The sequence below is a fragment of the Astatotilapia calliptera genome, chromosome 11 (assembly GCF_964374335.1).
Source record: "Astatotilapia calliptera chromosome 11, fAstCal68.1, whole genome shotgun sequence".
In the NCBI taxonomy this organism is placed as follows: domain Eukaryota; kingdom Metazoa; phylum Chordata; class Actinopteri; order Cichliformes; family Cichlidae; genus Astatotilapia; species Astatotilapia calliptera.
In genome coordinates, this window is record NC_137432.1 from 36,995,914 (window position 1) to 37,020,150 (window position 24,237).

The window sequence follows — 24,237 nt, forward strand, 5'->3', positions numbered from 1 at the left end:
CATAGTTGTACAAGAAAGATAAGTTACTGAAAAACTGCTTGTGCTTAAAGTGCGTTGGCACTCTATGGCAATATTGTGGGCAATGTTAAACTTAATCATCACATTGGCCTCCTCTGGCAACCTGTTTGCTGCTGAGTGCTGTTGAAAGGCAGTGGGAGAGGGGACACTTGGGCAGTTCATTTATTGCAGCATATAATGTGTTTTCCGGATACACTGTGCTTTTTCAGTGTCCAGAGATTGATGGCTCTGTGTCAGAGCACATGGCTATGAATTTGAGATTGATCAAGCCTTAATTTAACAAAACCTGCATCAATAATTCTTTTCATCTTTTCTTATTACCCACAGCTACATCCACTTCTGTCAGGCCTAGGCTGCTCACTAGGGCTGGGTATCATCACTGATTTCTACAATCCATTCGATTTGATTCAATTTTTCCTGAGACAGTCAGAAATATTATAATTCTGATCATTTAATAGTACTGATACATGTGCGACTTCATCAGAGGTGTGAACATCACAGCAGATGCCTTTGTGTCAAAGTAACTGAGGATAAAACAGAAAAACATGAAAGATTTTCCTGGCCTGGATTTTTAGCAGATAACCTTAAAAATATTCTGCAATTTTGCATAATTTTAAAAAGTTTAAATTTCTTCAGTATTGAACAGCAGAAATTAGACTTTCATATTATATATACACATATATACACATATACATATGTTAGATTTGTATTGTTGATTGTCATTTATGCTTAGAAATATTTACTTATATATGCTTAGAGTTTTGTAATTAGTTGTAGATTGGTAGAGGTTTTGATCCTTGATAGTCTGCAAACTTTGTGTGTATTAGACAGCACTTTGGGAGCATGAGAGGTCATACCGTGTCTTATTGTTTTATGGTAGGATTAACGTAGCTACGTCTGTTCTAGTCTAAGTGCTCTTTGTTTAGATGAACTGCAGGACTTCCTCACCGTGTTATCTAGGATGAACCATCTAGGGTGAGGGGGAGGCTACCCTCTTCCTGACCAAGGATGTTTGACCCTTTGATCAACAACACACACACACACACACACACACACACACACACACACACACACACACACAGGCAAGGTACTCTTTGTTTGTATGTAGACGTCGTATGTTAATGAACCTATGCATATTCATGTAACCTCAATAAAAGGACAGTGTTACGGGAGGACGGACGAGAGCTACTGGGGTCAAGCGAAGGAACGGCGCTCTGTCTGGTTCTCTCCCGTGCACGAGTAACATGAAGAACTTTGCCTATTTGTGTCTTGCTTAGCAGTGTAATTATATTGTCTTCAACGTTCCAGCGGATGGGTTCAAGCTACAAACCTATCAACATATATATATACATATATATATATATATATATATACATACATACACATATACATATACATACATACATACACATATACATATACATACACATATACATATACATGCATTAAAAAAAAAAAAAAAACACCCAGCACGCCCCTGCGGGCGGTTTATCCTTCAAGCTCGGGTCCTCTACCAGAGGCCTGGGAGCTTGAGGGTCCTGCGCAGTATCTTAGCTGTTCCCAGGACTGCGCTCTTCTGGACAGAGATCTCCGATGTTGTTCCCGGGATCTGCTGGAGCCACTCGCCTATCTTGGGAGTCACCGCACCTAGTGCTCCGATTACCACGGGGACCACCGTTACCTTCACCCTCCACATCCTCTCGAGCTCTTCTCTGAGCCCTTGGTATTTCTCCAGCTTCTCGTGTTCCTTCTTCCTGATATTGCTGTCATTCGGAACCGCTACATCGATCACTACGGCCGTCTTCTTCTGTTTGTCTACCACCACTATGTCCGGTTGGTTAGCCACCACCATTTTGTCCGTCTGTATCTGGAAGTCCCACAGGATCTTAGCTCGGTCATTCTCCACCACCCTTGGGGGCATCTCCCATTTTGACCTCGGGACTTCCAGGTTATACTCGGCACAGATGTTCCTGTACACTATGCCGGCCACTTGGTTATGGCGTTCCATGTATGCCTTGCCTGCTAGCATCTTGCACCCTGCTGTTATGTGCTGGATTGTCTCTGGGGCATCTTTACACAGCCTGCACCTGGGGTCTTGCCTGGTGTGATAGACCCCAGCCTCTATGGATCTTGTGCTCAGAGCTTGTTCTTGTGCTGCCATGATTAGTGCCTCTGTGCTGTCTTTCAGTCCAGCTTTGTCCAGCCACTGGTAGGATTTCTGGATATCAGCCACCTCCTCTATCTGCCGGTGGTACATACCGTGCAGGGCTCTGTCCTTCCATGATGGTTCCTCGTCTCCCTCCTCTTTCTTGGGTTTCTGCTGCCTGAGGTATTCACTGAGCACTCGGTCAGTTGGGGCCATCTTCCCAATGTATTCTTGGATGTTCGTTGTCTCATCCTGGACTGTGGTGCTGACACTCACCAGTCCCCGGCCCCCTTCCTTCCGCTTAGCGTACAGCCTCAGGGTGCTGGACTTGGGGTGAAACCCTCCATGCATGGTAAGGAGCTTTCTTGTCTTTATGTCAGTGGCTTCTATCTCCTCCTTTGGCCAGCCTATTACCCCAGCAGGGTACCTGATCACGGGCAGGGCGTACGTGTTGATGGCCCGGATCTTGTTCTTACCATTCAGCTGACTCCTCAGGACTTGCCTGACCCTCTGCAGGTACTTGGTGGTTGCAGCTTTTCTAGCGGCCTCTTCATGGTTCCCATTCGCCTGCGGGATCCCCAAGTACTTGTAACTGTCCTCTATGTCTGCAATGTTGCCTTCTGGTAGTTCAATCCCCTCAGTTCTGACTACCTTCCCCTCTCTTTGTTACCATCCGACTACACTTCTCCAGTCCGAACGACATTCCAATGTCATTGCTGTAAAGCCTGGTAGTGTGGATCAGTGAATCGATGTCTCGTTCACTCTTGGCATACAGCTTGATGTCATCCATGTACAGGAGGTGGCTGACAACTGCTCCGTTCCGTAGTCGGTATCCGTAGCCAGTCTTGTTAATGATCTCACTGAGGGGGTTCAGGCCTATGCAGAACAGCAGTGGGGACAGAGCATCTCCTTGGTAGATCCCGCTCTTGATGGTAACTTGTGCTATGGGCTTGGAGTTGGCCTCTAGTGTTGTACGCCACATCCCCATTGAGTTCCTGATGAAGGCTCTTAGGGTCCCATTGATCTTGTACAATTCTAGGCATTCCAGTATCCAGCTGTGGGGCATTGAGTCATAGGCCTTCTTGTAATCAATCCAGGCAGTGCACAGGTTGGTCAGTCTGGTCTTGCAGTCTCGGCTGATTGTTCTGTCTACCAGTAGCTGGTGTTTTGCACCTCTGGTATTCTTGCCAATTCCTTTCTGTGTCCCGCTCATGTATTGACCCATGTGCCTGTTCATCTTAGCCGATATGATGCCTGACAGGAGCTTCCATGTAGTACTGAGGCAGGTTATTGGTCGGTAGTTGGAGGGGACCGGTCCCTTCTTGGGGTCCTTGGGGATCAGGACCGTCCGGCCTTCAGTTAGCCATTCCGGGTGTCTCTCGTTAACTAGCAGCTGGTTCATTTGTGCTGCCAGACGCTCGTGGAGTGCAGTCAGCTTCTTCAGCCAGTAGGCGTGAACCATGTCGGGCCCTGGTGCTGTCCAACTCTTCATACTGGAGACCCTTTCTTGGATATCTGCCACTGTGATGGTTACTGGACCCTGTTCAGGGAGGTCGCTGTGGTCTGCCCTCAGATCCACTAGCCACTGAGCATTGCCGTTATGGGTTGCATCCTTCTCCCATATGCTCTTCCAGTATTGCTCCGTCTCCAGCCTTGGTGGTGCTGTTCTCTTATTGTTCCCTTGCCACTGAGCCAGCTGCATGCATGCATGCATGCATGCATACATACATACATACATACATACATACACATATATATATATATATATATATATATATATATATATATATATATATATATATATATATGTGTCATGTTCCTGTGATGACCACCATCACCACGGCTTACAGCAGCATGAGGTGGGTGACTATATTCTGGTGTTTTTTCTAAGGAGCAAACTAAAATTAACACAGACTTGCCAGTTCATGGGCCCGGTTATGAAGAGCCTGTTCATGTTCGTGAAAGGACTAAGACAAACAAGTTACCGCCCAAGTCTTCCACAGAACATCTTATCCCTCTGCACAATTATCTAGCATCTCTGTGTATTGATCATGCCACGACCCATGCTTCTAAGAAGTCAGGCTTTAAGACGGTTTTCACTGGAGATGCTAGCCGTGAGGCTCAGTTAAGCCCCTGTGGGACTGAGACCCAGGCCAGGTTGGATCCAGAGGCTGAGTTGGAGGACCCAGTTTGCTCTGGACCTCCCGAAGAGCCTGTTGCTGCTTCCATGGGGGTCACTGGGCAGTTTGTGCAGCCTCTTCCAGTGTCTGCTGGGGGTTCAGGTGAACCACTCCAGCACTCCGCGGCCCCCACTCCGCCATCAGTTCCTGCTGAGTGTTCTGGAGAGACCGCCCTGCCGTCTGCGGTTGCCATGCTGCCACCTGCCACGCCTCAGCCAGAGGTCTCCGCACCTGCTGGCTCTGCCTCGCCTGGTTCTGCCACGCCTCAGCCTGAGGACGACGCCTCGCCTGGTCCTGTCGCGCCAGCTGGAGGTTCAGCCGAGCCCGTCCAGCATCCTGCCACACCTGCTGCAGCGCCACCACCTGGTCCACCACCTGCGGCTTCCACGCCATCGCCTGCAGCGCCACCACCTGGTCCACCACCTGTGGCTTCCACGCCGTCGCCTGCAGCGTTACCACCAGTAGTTTCCATGCAGTCGCCTGCAGCGCCATTATCTAGTCCTGCCTCGCCTGGTCCTTCCACGACCCAGCCAGAGGTCGATGCCACGCCTCTGCTCGTCTCGCCTGCCATGACCCAGCCAGAGGTCGACGCCACGCCTCTGCTCGTCTCGCCTGCCAAGCCATGGAAACCCACCAAACCACCCGAGGGGTCACGTCCACATCCACACTACCGTCGACCGCCAACCAAGCTGCCCGACAGGTCTCGTCCATGCCCACGTCGCTGCCGGCCGACAGCCAAGCCGCCCGACAGGTCTCGTCCACGTCGCCGCCGGCCGACAGCCAAGCCGCCCGACAGGTCTCGTCCACATCGCCGCCGGCCGCCTGCCAAGCCGCCCGACAGGTCTCGTCCACGTCGCCGCCGGCTGCAAGCCAAGCCGCCCGAGTGTGGCCAGCCATACCTGCTTCGCCACTGCCACCTTCCACATGGTCGGCCCCCTGAACCATTGAACTATGGACTGCTATGCTGTCGACCTCCAGGACGGCCCCCTGATCTGCCTGACTTTGGACTCTTGTGCCATCGACCTCCAGGTCGGCCACCTGAACTATTTCGCCATGAACTCCTTTTCTGCGGAGATCATGGTCGCCCTCCTGAAACAGGGTCTCGGACTATTAAGCCCTTGTGTTTGGACTGAGTGCTTCAGATTCTTTGTTTTTTGTGGTTTTGTTTCAAATATCCAGTGGCCTTCAGGTTTCCATTGATGAAGAATGGACCCACTATCGTTGTACCCCATATACCACACCAAACCACCACTTTTGTTGTTCCAACAGTCTTGGAGGGATCCATCCAATGTGGGTTAGTGTCAGACCAATAGCGGTGGTTTTGTTTGTTAACTTCACCATTCACATAAAAGTTTGCCTCATCTCTGAACAAAATCTTCTGCGTGAACTGAGGGTCCTGTTCCAATTTTTGTTTTGCCCATTCTGCAAATTCTGTGTGCCGATCTGGGTCATCCTCGTTGAGATTGTGGATCAGGGAAATTATTTTACTGCTATTGGTAAATAATCATCATCATTACCATTGCATTAATAATATAATTTACAGTATTGATATTGCATTCAGATGTTTAAACAGTGTGTGTGTCTTTCAGAAAGACCAAGTTGCAGGCTGACAGGAAGTTGCAGGCTTTGCAGAACTGAAACCGAAAGTAGTCTAAGTGCAGGTTATTTTGAGGATTATATGTGAGGATGAGCCTCTGTTCTGGTGAAAGGTCAGAAGTGCAACGGGTGAATTGAGAGAGCATTTGAGGACGACATATACACATACACACACACACATTAGTTAGACTCATTTATAGGTGAGAAGTTGGTCATGTTTGTCTCTGGAAAGAGGAACAGCGTCTGGCAGGATGTGGGGCTCGTGTTCCAGACGAGATAGAAGACAATGTTCTTTTAAACCGTGTTAAAAGTCATTGTGGTTTTGATTTGACGTATGTATATATTCTGTCTGTGACGTATGAAGGGGCGTCATTAATTCCAACCCTGATGCTATAAAAATCTGTGTATGCTTTGATTAAGTCGAAGATCAATCCCTGTCTGCGTGCAGACTGGTCTTCCCACGCGTGTATTCATTAAAATCAATTGTTTGACCAAGATCTTCTGGACCAATGGTTGTTTGTACTTTCCTTCCTCAATCTTTGAACCTTAACAAGATGCTGCAGTAGCTGGAGTTTGTAAGGGTGCCATTTGTGAGTAGCTAATATCCGCCGAAGGGATGTTCGACTAATGCCACTCTCCAGTGACATGCGGTGAGTGCTACGCTGTGGGCTCTTGCTGAATGAAGCTAGGACAGCCACTGATGTTTCTTCATTAGTGACAGTTTTCTTGCGTCCACATTTTGGCAAATCCAGCACTGAACCAGTTTCACGAAACTTAGCAAGCAGTTTGCCAACTATAGCATGGGAGATGGGTGGTCTCGTAGGGTGTCTTGCATCGAAATCTGCTGCAATCACCCAGTTACTGCGTTCACCAGATATCAACACAATTTCGATCCGTTCCTCACGTGTTTACCTCTTCGACATGTCAATGGATGTGAACAAAGAGAAACTTGTAAATAACTCATGATAGAATAAAGTTACGTTGAAACCACGCACACCATTGTTTTTCTCGTGACATTACCAATAAGTTTGATGTGTCACATGGCCCTCTTCCTATTGAAAAAACAAAAGTTGTATCCAAGATGGCCGACTTCTAAAAGGCCACCATGGTCACCACCCATCTTGAGGAGTTTGCCCCCTCACATATACTAATGTGCCACAAACAGGACTTTAATATCACCAACCATTCCCATTTTATTACGGTGTATCCATATAAATGGCCCACCCTGTATATACATATATAGACACGGACTTTCAAAGTAAAACAGGAAACATAACACAGAGACGCGAACTTGACAAGGGGATACAGCTGACAGGGGAGACAGAGCAACTAGAGAACACAGAGACATAAACCATAAGAAAACTCTAACAAAGAAACCAAAGACTAGAAATGATAAATAATATAATAAACTCAAAACCCTGAGTCAATGACCCAGGCATCCTAACAGCTTTCTTGTGTAAATGTAACTTTGCCTGTTATTGTGTAAATACTTAAGCTATTGTGTAGCCTACTTCACACACATGGAGAAATGCCAAACTGCCTTTCACTGTTCTTGTAACAGTGACAATAAAAAGCTATTCTATTCTATTCTAAAAGTCAGAGGGAATTAATGACGACATTTATCAAAAATGAATTGTAGTTTGATCTTCTTTTGCTGCTGGTTCAGTGAATTTTGGTTGGAGAGAGACAAAACCTGCAGCTCAGAATCTAGCGCAAAAAAGATGTAAACACAAAGCGCTGACGCATCAGAATCTTTGAACTGTCGGCTTTCAGCCCCAACGGCGTGTCCGTGCAGTCGGGTGAGAAAGCCGAGAAAGAGAAAGCGTCGGTCCGCGCTCTGTGTTCACGTCTTTGTGCTATCGCTTTATTCAAGCTACTCATCTCCCTCTTCCACCTGCACTTTCAAACGTATACACAGGACTACGGACAACTACAGGACCACGGCCAATCATAGAGATCCATCCCCTGACTCTCTCTGATTGGGACACACGATAGGGGTACGATGTGTTTCAGTTGTTGACCACATGGAGACTTTTATTTTTCTTTTACTGCAACAGCTTTTTTTTTAGTTGCACTAATCAAAAATTTGGTCTCATTTGCGATCAAATTGGTCGCAATCTAGAGCCCTGTATGTATATATTTAGTCTGTTAACTACTACATTTTATAAACATTTTGCTCTTACTATTTTTTACATACTATACTGCTGAGTGACTGTCTGCTGCTCGTCAAATACATTTCATTGCAATGTTGACCCTGTGCTAACTTGCATATGACGAATAAAACTGAAACAGAAACAACCCAATAAAAAAATCCATCCATCCCTGAACCAACTTAGGGTTGTGGGGTGTGGAACCTATCAAACTTGTCACAGAGAGCGAGACAGTATTATTCACAGTGTAACAAACAGAGATATATACCCTTTCACATCCACAGCTAATTTGGAACCACTAAACAAGCATGTGTTTGGACTGGAAACCAGAGCACTCTGAGGAAAAGCATGCAGTCACAGGGAGAACATGCTGTGTGCACTGTCCTGACTCTTGGTGGCGCTGTCACTTGGTGTTCGCTCACTCTGCGGTAGAGTATCACTTCCTGTTCCTGCTCAAACACAGTGGTGTTTCTGAGTAGCTTATTTGCTTAGCAATTTAATTAACAACTTTTAAATACATTCTTTTTCATAGTATAATCTTCACCTGCTTCATCCGAAGCACACTTTCTGTGTACTCACTACCTAATTTATACCCAAAGTATTCACTCACTGTCTCTGTACTGTTTCGCTAGCTTAGCTTAGCTCGTAGCCGACTCGTTAGCACCATGGCTACTTCACCTGTCCCTCCTGCACTTTCTTGCTCATTGTGTCAGATGTTTAGTTACTCCTCGGCCTCCTTTAGCAGTAATGATATCTGTAACAAATGTAGCATATTTGCAGCTCTGGAGGCCAGGATTACTGAATTGGAGACTCTGCTTCGCACCCTCCATTCACCCATAGCTAGCCAGGCCCCTGTAGCTGGTGCAGCCGAAGATAGCGTAGGCCCCGCTAGCTGTTCCCCGGCAGACCCCAAGCAGCTGGGGAAAGAGGGCGGCTGGGTGACGGTGAGGAGGAAGCATAGTCCTAAACAGAAGCCCCAGGTACACCACCAACCCGTTCATGTGTCTAACCGTTTTTCCCCACTCGGCGACACACCCGCCGGGGGTCAAACTCTGGTAATTGGTGATTCTGTTCTCAGACATGTGAAGCTAGAGAAACCGGCAACCATAGTCAATTGTCTTCCAGGGGCCAGAGCAGGCGACATTGAAGGAAATTTAAAACTGCTGGCTAAGGGTAAACGTAAATTCAGTAAGATCATAATTCACGTCGGCAGTAATGACACCCGGTTACGCCAATCGGAGGTCACTAAAATCAATATTGAATCGGTGTGCAACTTTGCCAAAACAATGTCGGACTCTGTAGTTTTCTCTGGTCCCCTCCCCAATCAGACCAGGAGTGACATGTTTAGCCGCATGTTCTCCTTAAATTGTTGGCTGTATGAGTGGTGTCCCAGAAACGATGTGGGCTTCATAGATAATTGGCAAACCTTCTGGAGGAAACCTGGTCTTGTTAGGAGAGATGGCATCCATCCCACTTTGGATGGAGCAGCTCTCATTTCTAGAAATATGGACAAATTTATTAAACCCCCCAAAATATGAGTATCCAGAGTTGGGACCAGGAAGCAGAGTTGCAGTCTTACACGCCTCTCTGCAGCTTCTCTCCTCCTGCTACCCCCCCAAAAACCCATCTCCATAGAGACTGTGTCAGCTCCCAAACAGACAAAAAACAAACTAAAAACCAGCAACAAACAACTTAAACATAAACAATCACAAAGAAAGAACAATAAAGTATCCACATCTGAACCAAAGAGTAAAACAGTGAAATGTGGATTATTAAATATTAGGTCTCTCTCCTCCAAGTCTCTGTTAGTACATGACTTAATAATTGATCAACAAATCGATTTACTCTGCCTTACAGAAACCTGGTTGCAGCAGGATGATTATGTTAGTTTAAATGAATCAACACCCCCGAGTCATTCTAACTACCAGAAATCTCGAAGCACAGGCCGAGGGGGCGGTGTGGCAGCAATTTTTCACACCAGCCTATTAATTAATGAAAGACCAAGACAGACTTTTAATTCATTTGAAAGCCTGATGCTCAGCCTCGTCCACCCCAGCTGTGAAACTCAGAAACCAGTCTTACTTGTTATCATCTATCGTCCACCTGGGCCTTACACAGAGTTTCTGTCTGATTTCTCAGACTTTATATCTAATTTAGTTCTGAGCTCAGATAAAATAATTATTGTGGGTGATTTTAACATCCATGTAGATGCTAAAAATGACAGCCTGAACATGGCATTTAATCTGTTATTAGACTCAATTGGTTTCTCTCAAAATGTAAAAGAACCCACCCACCACTTTAATCACACTCTAGATCTTGTTTTAACATATGGCATAGAAACTGAACATTTAACAGTGTTTCCTGAAAACCCTCTCCTGTCTGATCATTTCCTGATAACATTTACATTTACAATAATTGATTACACAGCGGTGGAGAGTAGACTTTATCAAAGTAGATGTCTTTCTGAAAGCGCTGTAACTAAGTTTAAGAATATAATCCACCCACTGTTATCATCTTCAATGCCCTGTACCAACATAGAGCAGAGCAGCTATCTGAACGCTACCCCAACAGAGGTCGATTATCTTGTTAATAATTTCACCTCCTCACTACGTACGACTCTGGATACTGTAGCTCCTGTGAAAACTAAGGTCTCAAATCAGAAGTACCTGACTCCGTGGTATAATTCTCAAACATGTACCCTAAAGCAGATGACTCGTAATCTGGAGAGGAAATGGCGTGTCACAAATTTAGAGGATCATCATTTAGCCTGGAGAAATAGTTTGCTGCTTTATAAGAAAGCCCTCCGCAAAGCCAGAACATCTTACTATTCATACTGATTGAAGAAAATAAGAACAACCCCAGGTTTCTCTTCAGCTCTGTACACTCAAAAAAATGAATGAGGTGGATTGTTCAGTGTATATTAATTATTTATTTTCATTTTACTTAAAATATATGTTTTTGTTAAGTTAACATATGTTTTTCTAATCAAGTCTACGTAATTGTGTCTATTATTCAACGTACATAATACTAATGTGTTACTTGATCGCATAACATTTAAGTTAAGTCAATTAGGATCGATATACCTTGTATATCCACAAGGTGGCAGTAATGCAAAAACAGTTGTAATGAAACCGCGCAGAACAAGAAGGTTTCACGGCTTGTGCCTGCTCATGCGCAAGACTTCAAATTTAACTGAAAAAGGCTGTTTTGGCGCCAAGCTGCTGTTTCTTTGAGAGGTAAGACCACTTTTTTCTTTGACTATGTTGTGTAGTATCTATATGTCCAGCATGGTTATATTTTGCGTTTGTCTTACAAGACATGTTATATCGTTTGCGTGTGCTTGTTTTACATTAGTTTTACTGGGTCCTGGACATGCTTATTTTGTGGACTGTGTAAGAAACATTTTTATTGTTTTTTGTTTTATTAAGGGATTAGCTACAGGGGTTCATGGGGTTATTCTTTCAAGGGGTTATTTTTCCATTTGCTTTCTTGGGATTCCTTTTCTGTAATCCGAGAGTCGGAAATATCGAATAGGATAGCAAGGATAGCATAAAGTGACATTTAAAATCCAAAAAGTCAAGGGCGAAAGCCACTGTGACACCATTGTTCTGCTCTATCAGTAATCTGTATTATGTAAAAATGGTCTGTAAATACAGCATGTTTCCTAGCGGAGTTATACATATCAATGTAGTTATAAATTACAGTTTGTGAAAGTACACACTTAATTTTTTAAATAAAATTATTCAAGACATATGAGTGGACAGACAATGGAGGTCGACAGACCTGGTGATAATTGCTTCTATAGAAAGTTAGCACATGGCAGTGTCAATCTCTTGCTTTTCTTCTGAGTAGTATTTTATTTAGTTGTAATTCAAACAATAATTTGCTTCTTGAAATTAAGGAATTAATTATTTTTTTTCTTTATAAATCTCAGATCCTGCCTTTACCTGCTCCCTCCTATACTGATGTGGTGTATGTGGTATTGCTGAGCTTGTATGTGGTATGTGAACTGTTATACTTTTAAAAACAAAACTGTTTTATAAGTTAAGTTTTCTTTTGTGACCCATCCCATGCCCCTGTTATTTCTTCTCCACATCTGAACCATGGTAAAGGTTGCAGTTCAAGGGCCTGAGGCATGAAATTCTTTTCAGATCAGCTGTGATCAATATTTTTTGGAACTTGATAAATAACAATAAAAGCTGTAATGGCTCCATTAGCATTTTGTGTAAATGTTTGTGTTAAAATTATAGCTTTAATGAGGTCTTACTACATTAGTTTTAGTTTGTATATGTGTACATATAGTATGTATATTTACAGTACAGTATGTTGTGTTTGTTGACATATTTTCAGGTGGAAGCAGAATATGTGAGGATTACTACTGCTGCACATGTTCCAAGGCTTTTTACACAACTTGACCAATACACTGACCAGCTCATAAAAGTCTTCAAGAAAAAAGGAGGCGTTGCAGGGAAGAAAATTAGACAAACTTTGGCCCCAGCCACACAGGTGCGTTATTCTGTTGGTAGCAAAATATTATGGCTAATAAGATCATTTTCAAATTTAAACAGCTAGTGTATGGTAGCTGCACAGTGCACTTACATTTATATTAAGCAAGACAAAGTTTGGTACTCAAAACGTTGGAAAATTTAAATTACCTAAACATATGTAAAATCTGATCCCTTGATTTAGGTTAAACCAGAAGTGAATGTTTTTATGTTATGTTTTAAATGCAAAAAAGATGATGTATTAGTTTGTCTTTACCTCCATTATGGACATATATAATGTGGTGGAAACCCTGCCCAACAGGTTAACTATTCATGTCCATGTGATGATTAGTTGGTCTTGTGTACATGTCTATCTGTGCAGTGGATATGTCATTCATTTTGCGTATAATGTGAGTTTCTGTCATCCTAAAGTATATCTGTTTTCTCTTCCTGTATCTCTGCCACTCTCTACAGAAGGAAACCATTGAAAAGGGGAGGGAGTGTGTCCTCAGGGCACTACCTTTTTACCTGAATGAAGACCCAAGCATCCTCTTCAAAGAATAATTGGTTGGTAATTTTAGTTTAGTTTTTTATCTGTATTAAACCAAATTTTGAATAACTAATGTTGTTGCATGTTGTAATGTTGTTGTTGTTGTAATTTGCATGGAACCTGTTTAAATGTTTTGGGAAATCTTCTTGTATACCCAAACTATTTATATTTATCGTTGAATCTGTAGTCTAAAATAGTGGCGCACTGGGGTGCATGTTCCTAATATTGTGTTTACGTCATTAAAGGGTAGCTTTGGCCCTTTTTCTTTCTTTTTTTTAAAACTGGATGCCATTTTTCTATGTTTTTGTGTCTAAGCTACAGCTGTTCAGAGGGAGCTGGAACAAATTACCCTTGCTATCTTTACCATCGAAAGAGCTGATGCCAGCACTCCTCCAGCCGATGTGGGTATAACCATCTAGTGTGTCCTGCATGACCTGGAAGACCTGGCCTCTGCATGTGCACTCTTAATGGGTGGGATATATGCACTGAATCTCAGTTAACCTCAAGACTGAAAGCTAAGAGACAATCAAAAGTATTGAGATTTAAAGGATTTAATTGAGAGATGATACTGCACCAGAAATGTTGAAGGGTGGTGTGTATATTAGCGTTCAAGGCATATTGTTATGAGGTGGAAATATGTTCATATTCAGTTTGTGTTACATTGTGTGCATTGTAAAGGTAATTGCAATACATACTAAAATTAAGGGTAAGTTAGGAGGTTGATCTGATATCCTCGTGTTGGTGTTGTTCCCAGATCATCATACTAAATGTTGTTCCAGGATCAACATTGCAAGTGACCAATCAGAATGTTGTGACGTCATACTTTTGCGACTTCGGGAAAAACCGGCGTAAAACAAAAAACTGTACTTAAGCTGTGTGAAACCGCCTCTGTCCGCCGATCAACTGACCCTAACCCTAACCGTAACCCTTTAATAAACAGTAAACAGAATTGATATTGTCCTTGCAACATTGGAATTTCATAAATGCACGAATGGCTTGGAATAGAATAACGTCACAACAATGTGATTGGTCACTTGCAATGTTGAACCTGGAACAACATTTTCATGACGGTCTGGGAACAACACCAACACGAGGATATCAGATCATCCAAGTTGGGAATGCAGGATGAATGTATATTTTGTGGACTTTTAAAGACGAACAATTGTTTCCATGTTAAAATGTTTACATCTGAAGTTTTTTGCCCAAACACTAGTAAAATAAATGTTGACAGTGGCGAGTGTTAAATGGTTACTGCTGTGCTGTTGCAAAAAAACTGAACGCTGACAAGCTGTTTTATTGTTAGACCATAATGTTGGCATGTTTTGTTAAAGTTTTATTTGGGATGGTGATGTAATTTTCTTTGATTGCTAATATCAGTGGACTATTTATTATTATTATTATTATTATTATTATTATTGTTGTTGTTGTTACATTTTTTTTTTTTTAAATTGTGGCTGTTGAGGTGGACACTTCACTTTGCATTGTTAAAGGAAAGCACTTCATTGGCATTGTGTTACTGGACTGACCCTAAGCAATCATTGCAAATAGCAACTTTGCTATCCATTTTAGACACTAAAAGAAAAAAACACTCACAGACCTTACTAGCATCACATGTGCATAACTCAAGTGTCATCTTATCAATGTGTTATGTGATCTTCAATGCGTTTTTTTTTCTTCTATTTCTGGTAGATACAGACATTTAATTTAAAGTCTTGATGTTGCATCTGTCTACATACTGTTAATTACTAACCCTAATGAGCTGTTGTGTTTTATTTTGGACTGGGTTTACACAAACGCTCACTGAATGTGTTGGCAATAAAATAAATTTAAAAAAATAAGTTGGATGTACTTAATTCATTTGTGTGGAACCTGTTGACAAAATAGATTTATGTAAAACTAATTAATAAAGCACAAGGTGGCTGAAAATATAATATTTGAATTAATCTAACTTAAATTTAACATTTTACTGCCACAAATAAGAAATGTGTTGAAGTAACTAATCTAAACTATCTAACCTGAAAATATATCATCTATGTTCATACAACATAACTTGATTTAGTTAGTCTTAAATATGTCTTGTTAATCTTAAGTAGTTTTTTTAAATTAGATGAACTAAAGATTTTTGCTTTAAACTAACATAATTCAATTTCGTGGAACCTGTTGACAAAATAATTTTAATTAAAGTCAACGTTTCATTTTTTTGAGTGTAGCCAGGCTGACAAACAGTCAGAGCTCTTTTGAGCCAACCATCCCTTTAACGTTAACTAGTAATGACTTCATGAACTTCTTCACAAATAAAATTTTTATCATTAGAGAAAAAATGACCAATAATCATCCCACAGATGTAATATTATCTACAGCTACTCTTAGTACCATTGATGTTAAGTTAGACTCTTTTTCTCTAATTGATCTTTCTGAGTTAACTTCAATAATTACTTCCTCCAAACCATCAACGTGTCTTTTAGACCTCATTCCTACAAAACTGCTCAAAGAAGTCCTGCCATTAATTAATTCTTCGATCTTAAATATGATCAACCTATCTCTAATAATCGGCTATGTACCACAGGCCTTTAAGCTGGCTGTAGTTAAACCTTTACTCAAAAAGCCATCTCTAGACCCAGCAGTCTTAGCTAATTATAGGCCAATCTCCAACCTTCTTTTATATCAAACATCCTTGAAAGAGTAGTTGTCAAACAGCTAACAGATCATCTGCAGAGGCTTATTTGAAGAGTTTCAGTCAGGTTTCAGAGCTCATCACAGCACAGAAACAGCTTTAGTGAAGGTTACAAATGATCTTCTTATGGCCTCTGACAGTGGACTCATCTCTGTGCTTGTCCTGCTAGACCTTAGTGCAGCATTCGATACTGTCGACCATAATATCCTATTAGAGCGATTAGAACATGCTGTAGGTATTACAGGTACTGTGCTGCAGTGGTTTGTATCATATCTATCTAATAGACTCCAGTTTGTGCATGTAAATGGAGAGTCCTCTTCACACACTGAGGTTAATTATGGAGTTCCACAGGGTTCAGTGCTAGGACCAATTCTGTTTACATTATACATGCTTCCCTTAGGCAGTATCATTAGAAGACATAGCATACATTTACACTGCTATGCAGATGACACCCAGCTCTATCTGTCCATGAAGCCAGATAACACACACCAATTAGTTAAACTGCAGGAATGTCTTAAAGACATAAAGACCTGGATAGCCGCTAACTTTCTGCTTCTTAATTCAGATAAAACTGAGGTTATTGTACTCGGCCCTGAAAAGCCTAGAAATATGGTATCTAACCAGATTCTTACTCTGGATGGCATTACCTTGGCCTCCAGTAACGCTGTGAGGAACCTTGGAGTCATTTTTGACCCGGACATGTCCTTCAATGCACATATTAAACAAATATGTAAGACTGCGTTCTTCCATTTGCGCAACATCTCTAAAATTAGAAATATCCTGTCTCAGAGTGACGCTGAAAAACTAGTTCATGCATTTATTACTTCCAGGCTGGACGACTGTAATTCATTATTATCAGGATGTCCAAAAAACTCACTGAAAAGCCTTCAGCTAATCCAAAATGCTGCAGCAAGAGTACTGACAGGGACTAGAAAGAGAGAGCAGATTTCTCCTGTTTTGGCTTCCCTTCATTGGCTTCCTGTTAAATCCAGAATTGAATTCAAAATCCTGCTCCTCACATACAAGGTCTTAAATAATCAGGCCCCATCTTATCTTAATGACCTTGTAGTACCATATCACCCTATTAGAGCACTTCGCTCTCGCTCTGCAGGCCTACTTGTTGTTCCCAGAGTATTTAAAAGTAGAATGGGAGGGAGAGCCTTCAGTTTTCAGGCCCCTCTTCTGTGGAACCAGCTTCCAGTTTGGATTCGGGAGACAGACACTATCTCTACTTTCAAGATTAGGCTTCAAACTTTCCTTTTCTAAAGCATATAGTTAGGGCTGGACCAGGTGACCCTGAATCCTCCCTTAGTTATGCTGCAATAGACGTAGGCTGCCGGGGGATTCCCATGATGCATTGAGTTTTTCCTTTCCAGTCACCTTTCTCACTCACTATGTATTAACAGACCTCTCTGCATTGAATCATCTGTTATTAACCTCTGTCTCTCTTCCACAGCATGTCTTTTATCCTGTCTTCCTTCTCTCACCCCAACCGGTCGTAGCAGATGGCCCCGCCCCTCCCTGACCCTGGTTCTGCCGGAGGTTTCTTCCTGTTAAAACTGAGTTTTTCCTTCCCACTGTTGCCAAAGTGCTTGCACATAGGGGGTCATATGATTGTTGGGTTTTTCTCTGTATCTATGAAGCGCCTTGAGGCGACTTATGTTGTGATTTGGCGCTATATAAATAAAATTGAATTGAATTGAATGCAAACTCCACACAGAAAGGTTCCAGCCAACCAGGAGGCTCAAACACACAACCTTCATGCTGTGAGGAGACAGTGCTAACCACTGCACCACCATGACACCACCAATGCAACAACCTGCAACAGTGATCAGGATTTATGGGTCATCTGATAGAAATCAATCAATATGCTCAGTTATTGATCTCAATTTTCACAGATTTTATATTGTTGATGACACAGAGTTTACACTCAAGCATGTTGGTCTTACCTCTGGATGCTGAGCTGCTCTCTGGTAACTTCTGCACCAGATCAGTTCTGTTCATGTACATGAAGAAGTCTCTGGTCACGTCAACAGACTGCTGACCAAATTCCTCCACCACCAGATTCACTACATCTGCTCTGGTCGATGGTGGACTGAAGAATGAGAAATGTGATATAGTCCTGCTAGGATAAATCATCTGCAAGAGCCTCTTAAATTTCTTGAGCTCCTCATCACTCAAGTCATTCAATGTTTCAAAAAGCAGATATTTAACAACTGCCATTGTTGCCACCTGGAACCATAAACACATTCATGGGGTCATATATTTATTTCTGTATTTACTCAAATACAAGTTGTTATAAGTTGCTGTTGTTAAGAACGATCGTGGCTCGAGAGTTGGCAGTTCGTCTTATAATCGGAAGGTTGCCGGTTCAAGCCCCGCCTCGGATAGTCTTGGGCAAGACACTTCACCTACTGGTGTTGGCCAGAGGGGCCGATGGCACGATATGGCAGCCTCGCCTCTGTCAGTCTGCCCCAGGGCAGCTGTGGCTACAAATGTAACTTGCCTCCACCAGTGTGTGAATGTGAGAGTGAATGAATAGTGGAATTGTGAAGCGCTTTGAGGGTCTTGAAAAGCGCTATATAAATGCAATCCATTATTATCTTGATTACAGTATATGAAAAATTGTGAAGAAAGTATAAAACTGTGATCCTGTTTTATGGTTTTGAAGATTTATTTATTTATCCATTTACTCAAACACAAGCTGTTATATTGATTATACTATGTTTATCAAAAGTTGTGAAGAAACTATAAAAGCGTGTAACTAATTTATGCATTTGAATAGGGTTTATTTACAGGCTGCAGTTCTTCTCTCACTGTGCAGATAAAAACTGAAATATATCCATCAAGAATCTTTCCCTGATTTCACATTATCTTTCATTCTTTATTAATATTTGTAAGTAGAATAAAGTTTCCTGTTTAATCTGAAAGTGTTTGATGTTTTCAGATTTCTCTGTCCTGTTGAAGAGTCAGGACAAATGTACATGCTGACACTTCCTCAGCTCATCCTCAGTGGTAAAGACATCCTGACATTAGTGTTGCAGAAAATTACTGCTGAAGAAGTCAAACTGAATGAAGCTTCAGTTTGTCACAAACATCCAGCAGAAATCATGAGAAAAATGAGTCAACATGAGAACTGATGATACTTTAGTCCTCTGACTTTCAGCCTGCTGTCTTGTACTGAATCAGAGATGTGACATGACTCACTTTGTGGATCAGTGCAGAGCGTCGTTCATCCACAGAGTGTTTCTCTGAGGAGAAAAGTGCTCAAAGTCACTCATGACAAACACATTTAACAACTAACTGACAATTATTCAGGAAATATGACTTTGGAAAAATGGACAATATGCAGAACTACACTGAAACCTCCTCAGCAATAATAAACAGTATGAAGGAGTCATTTTTACTCCTCACAAATTATTTTAATCTTGTCACATATTTATGTATTTATTTATTTATTTAGATTTTCTTCCAGGAACAGTTATAAAATATGATTTGGAAAGATAAATATGTGTTTTCCTTTGCCTTTATTACAAATAATATTATTTATAAAAGGAAAAGAAGACCTTTTTTAGAAGTTCACAATGAGTTTTGATTTTGTTTTTCCCAAGAAGGTCATGAACCCCCTGTCGATCCTCTATCTCAACATTGAAGTTTACCGGAAGCCCACACATACGAACCAGTCCCTCCTCTTTGACTCCCATCACCCTCTGGAATACAGACTTGGAGTAATCAGAACCCTACACCACCGGGCAGAACATGTTCCCTCTAAGCCTGAAGGGAAAAAGAAGGAACACACACATGTAAAGGAAACACTCAAAACGTGCGGCTATCCTAAATGGGCGTTCTTAAAGTCAGCAAAGAGGCACAGAAAAGAAGACCAGACACCAGCGAGGGAGGATAAGAAGGACAGACGCAACAACATTGTCATCCCCTATGTAGCCGGCGTATCAGAGAAACTCAGTTTTCTCCAAGCATGACATCCTGGTGCATTTCAGACCCAGCAACACACTCAGACAAAAACTGGTTCACCCGAAAGACAAAACGCCAAAACACAGACTTAACAATGTGGTGTTTGCTGTACAGTGCAGCGAGGAATGCCCAGACCTCTACATTGGAGAGACCAAACAGCCACTTCACAAGCGCATGGCACAACACAGAAGAGCCACCTCCACAGGACAAGACTCAGCAGTCCATCTGCATCTAAAGGTCAAAGGTCACTCTTTGAGGATGCCAATGTTCACATTTTGGACAGAGAGGACAGACGGTTTGAAAGAGGAGTGAAAGAAGCCATCTATATCCACTGTGAGCGACCATCTTTGAACAGAGGCGGGGTTTACGACACCAACTCTCTGCCATCTATAATTGAGTTTTGAGATCCTTCCCAGACGCCTTAACGCCCACTCACATCCTGGGCCATCTGACCTCAGGAAATCACATGATAGGGTGGGGCCAGGTTTCACAATGAGCTCACCTGAAACTTTGGCTGATTGTAACCTACTCACCTTGGCTCCTGTGATTAGGTAGAGGATCAATAGGGGGTCCATGACCGCCCTGGGGGACATTCCCACTGGCTAAAAATCGGTGACTCTCCACTAATTGCTCTTAGAACTGAAGAAGCTCTCGGATGAAACTTCTTCAAAAAATCTAACCTCCTTAGACTACGATGACCTCGATAGCTGAGAACCTTCATAGACATTTTGATTTTGTTGTCTTACTTCGAGGCAGTGAGCTGCAGTCTGACAGCCTCTGAGCCAGATCAGTCCTCTTCATCTCCTTTAAGACCTCCATGGTCTTCTCCACTGACTGTTGGCCGTACGTCTGCACTATCAGGAACACTGTGTCCTGCAGGTCTGACATCATGTACCACATCCATGTGAAGTCTGAGTAATATTTGTGAAGATGAATTTGTCGCAGGGTCCAGTTGAACTTGTCTAGCTCCGGCTCATTGAGACCATCCAGAGCTTCCAGCAGCAGCTCAATAACAGACTCCATCGTTTCTACCTGGAAAATTCAAAGAAAATGTTCATGAGATAAATGTGACATTTCTCACTTTCAGGTTTGTTTGTTTTCTCATCAACACTTTACAAATGTAGATGTGTTTAGATGACATCATCCATCACATAAGGTGATGATGTCATTGGTCATCTTTGTCACAATGATCACAAACAGCTGATTAACAATTATTCTGCTTCTGTTAACAAGTTCAGGACTTTTCTGACCTGCTGCAGACCTCCCTCACTGCACACGCTCAACTTATCAAACTTTGACTTTTCCAATCAAAATCAAATCATTTGTTTCTATTGAAGATTTCTATCCTGTGTTTATGAAATGAAAGCTGGATGATCTGAAGTCAGACAGATGTGACATGACTCACTTTGTGGATCAGTGCAGGCCAACGTTCATCCTCAGAGTGTTTCTCTGACAGAAAAGAAAGATTAAAAGCTTCATTCATGACTGATTTAACATCAGTGTTAATAATCAGACACTTTGAAATAACTGATGCTTTGATTTCATTCTGATGATCCTTGTAAGTTGGATTAATAACAACATTAAACTTGTTAACATGAAGTCATATTTGATGGGAAACTATCAACGTGTGAGGAAATGATCCAGTTCTGTTTCATTCAGTAATTCTTCTTCTTCATCTTCTTCATCTTCATATCAATGAGTGTATTTATTGATTCATGTGTTTTCTGGACACTGACCTTTCTCTGTTTCCTCCACATCAAATCCTTCAGCTGATGATCCTGCAGCTGCAACACATTGAATACAAACTGTAACTACATGACACAGACACTGTGTGTGTCCTTTATGTGTGCTCATCCTGAGTATAACACTGAGTCCTGACAATAAAAAGCTTTAATATTTCACTTTCAGCTGTGCTGACTGAAGGCAGGAGGAGGCCATAGTTACACAATCACAGAGAAATCACTGAAAAGACTTTGAATCATTTACCTCATACAGGTCGTCTGTCTCCATAGTGGAGTTTCAATCAAAGCTAACATAAAGATCCATTTACAACACAAGACTGATATTAATGAGCTCAAAATGCAAAAAACAAAGAAAAATATTTTCAAAGGAAAGAAGTTCAAAGAGCTTTAAAACAACATTTACTAAAGAAAGTCACTGATTCAATAAGCTGAATATTTTTACTTTAAACATTGAAATATGAAAACAAATCTGTTTAATTTTACTGTGTTTGTACAACCTGAATGTGTTCATTTATCAACGTCTGTCCAAAATAAATCAGAGGAAACAAATTCTTTCATTTATAAATGATAATAAAGTTTATATTATGCAGTTCTTGTTGTGAGTTTCTCTGATTTAATTCTTTTGATTTTGTTTTCAGTTTGAGCTGTAATATTATGTTTTTAATACTTTTACACTCAGTTAAAAATAATCCCACCATATTTATTGACATTATTACAGAAACTCTGACAGATTATTTCCTCTTACCTTTGAGTCCTGAGCTGCTCTCTGACAGCCTCTGCACCAGATCAGTTCTCTGCATGTCTGTTAAAACCTCCCTGATCACCTCCACAGACTGATGACCCCATTTATCAACCATCTGTTCCACTAGTTCATCTGTCATGTTTGTATATATCTGTATTTGTGGCAGGCCCATTTTGAAGCACGTGAACTGCAGCAACAAATTGAATTCCTCGAGATCCTTTTGATTCAAATGTCTCAGGATTTCCACAAGAATGTTTCTAACAGCTGTCGGTGCTTCTTCCTGAAAAAGGATCTTAAAAGGATTTATTAAGTTACTGTCATTTCACTGTTGGGAGAGTTAAATATTTATGTCTTTTAACTTCCTCAGTGTCTCTGAAGTAGACATATAGAGTATTACAGCTGCATGATTATTGGAAAAATCAAAATCACAATTATTTTGTGCAGTGTGGATTTTTGTGACAGAAAATTGTGCTGTCATGTAAACAGAAGATCTCAATTCAATTCCCTTCACTTTGCATTTTAAATAGCAGAACATTTATTTTAAATATCAATCAGTTACGCTCATTTTATTTGTAAAGACAAAATTAGGATCAGGTTCAAAGTTTAACTGTTCAGCCCTATAAAATTTTAATAAAAAAAACATCATAAATCATTAGAATCAAAAATATTTCTCAGAATGATCACTGAAGGAACAGCTGGTAACATCGGTGGTGCTGATGATGTTTACCTCGCTGCCTTCATGAACTGTTTTTATGTGTCTGTAAAACTTTGGTCTCATAAGAAAACATGACTCCCTCTCCATCAGGACTAAAAACTAAATGTTCTCATTTCTCTAACTGAATGTTTGTGTTTTGATTTTTTAAAAAGTAAAGTGAGTGCATGAAATGTGGAAATGGATATTTTAGGACTTTTGATGTTGAAGATTTTCAAAGACAAAGAAAAATCTAAAGATGTCATTTCCTGGTTTTATCGTCAGTAGTAGATCCTTCACTCTGTCGTCAGTGGAAACATTATTGCTGCAGACTCCACATTAACACTGTGAGAAGCATCCAGTTTCAAAGATGCTTCGTCTGTTTCATCGTGTTTAATGTTCAAGATGAGGATGATTTACAGCCTGAATCTACTGAATGAAAGCTGAGTTAGAGTCACACTCACTCTCTTCCACAGTGCAGCTCCATGTTCATCCACAGAGTGTTTCTCTGAGGAGGAAAAACATTTACCATCAACTCTGAGGATTCAAACATCATCACACATCAAAGTAGAATCAGCCTTCAGACGACACAGATGATTCAAACGGAAAAAGTAACAAAAAAAATACAGTAAAAAAACACATTCATCCTAAGGTTGCAGTAATCACAGAGAGACTGAGTACATCTGTCCATCGTGTATAATAAGCAAACACTCACATCCAGACCTACAATTTATAACCACCAATAAATCCATTAGACATCTGATGATATCTATAAGTCAGAATGGTCAGAGTATTGATCTGATATTTTTATATTTTACTTTGTTGATGACACAGAGTTTACACTCATGCATGTTGGTCTTACCTCTGGATGCTGAGCTGCTCTCTGGTAACTTCTGCACCAGATCAGTTCTGTTCATGTACATGAAGAAGTCTCTGATCACCTCCACAGACTGCAGACCAAGTTCATCCACCACCAGATTCACTATATCTGCTCTGGTTGATAGTTTATTTAACCACGTTGAAGAATATAACAAGTTCCTCAAATGAAAAAGGCTTCGTAGGAATCTCTGAAAGTCCTGAAGTTCATTGTTGTTCAAATTATTCAAATATTCTAAATGCAGATGTTTAACAGCTGCCATTGTTGCCACCTGGAACAGTCAAAACAATCATGGAAGATATATTAATTAATCAATTTACTCAAATAGTAACTACTCTATTGAGTTCAGTATGTTTACCAAAAAAATATGAAGAAGCTATAAAACTGTGATTGTTTTTTCTGACTTTGAAAAATT

The 24,237-nt window shown here is 41.4% G+C and overlaps 1 protein-coding gene and 1 long non-coding RNA gene across 4 annotated transcripts in view; one reads left to right on the forward strand and one right to left on the reverse strand.

Moving 5' to 3' along the window:
* The window catches only part of LOC113032850 (uncharacterized), a 75,431-nt gene that overhangs the window by 10,861 nt on the left and 40,333 nt on the right, over nt 1-24,237 (reverse strand). Inside the window, exons 10-17 of the mRNA XM_080308550.1 lie at nt 23,808-24,093; nt 23,410-23,453; nt 22,258-22,534; nt 21,507-21,554; nt 21,176-21,219; nt 20,517-20,802; nt 19,006-19,049; nt 17,748-18,030 (exon numbers count right to left, since the gene is read on the reverse strand). Coding sequence (XP_080164676.1) covers nt 17,748-18,030; nt 19,006-19,049; nt 20,517-20,802; nt 21,176-21,219; nt 21,507-21,554; nt 22,258-22,534; nt 23,410-23,453; nt 23,808-24,093 — 1,312 coding nt within the window. The remainder of the gene's footprint in view (nt 1-17,747; nt 18,031-19,005; nt 19,050-20,516; nt 20,803-21,175; nt 21,220-21,506; nt 21,555-22,257; nt 22,535-23,409; nt 23,454-23,807; nt 24,094-24,237) is intronic.
* Nucleotides 10,976-15,107, forward strand: LOC113032832 (uncharacterized). Of its 3 annotated transcripts, none has more exons than XR_003273941.2 (5): nt 10,976-11,326; nt 12,025-12,090; nt 12,441-12,596; nt 13,049-13,141; nt 13,440-15,107. It is a non-coding gene; the product is annotated as an uncharacterized LOC113032832 (long non-coding RNA). The 3 variants fall into 3 exon arrangements; XR_013912319.1 differs by lacking the exon at nt 10,976-11,326 and adding an exon at nt 11,339-11,482; XR_013912320.1 differs by lacking the exon at nt 12,025-12,090 and having other exon boundaries at nt 11,002-11,326.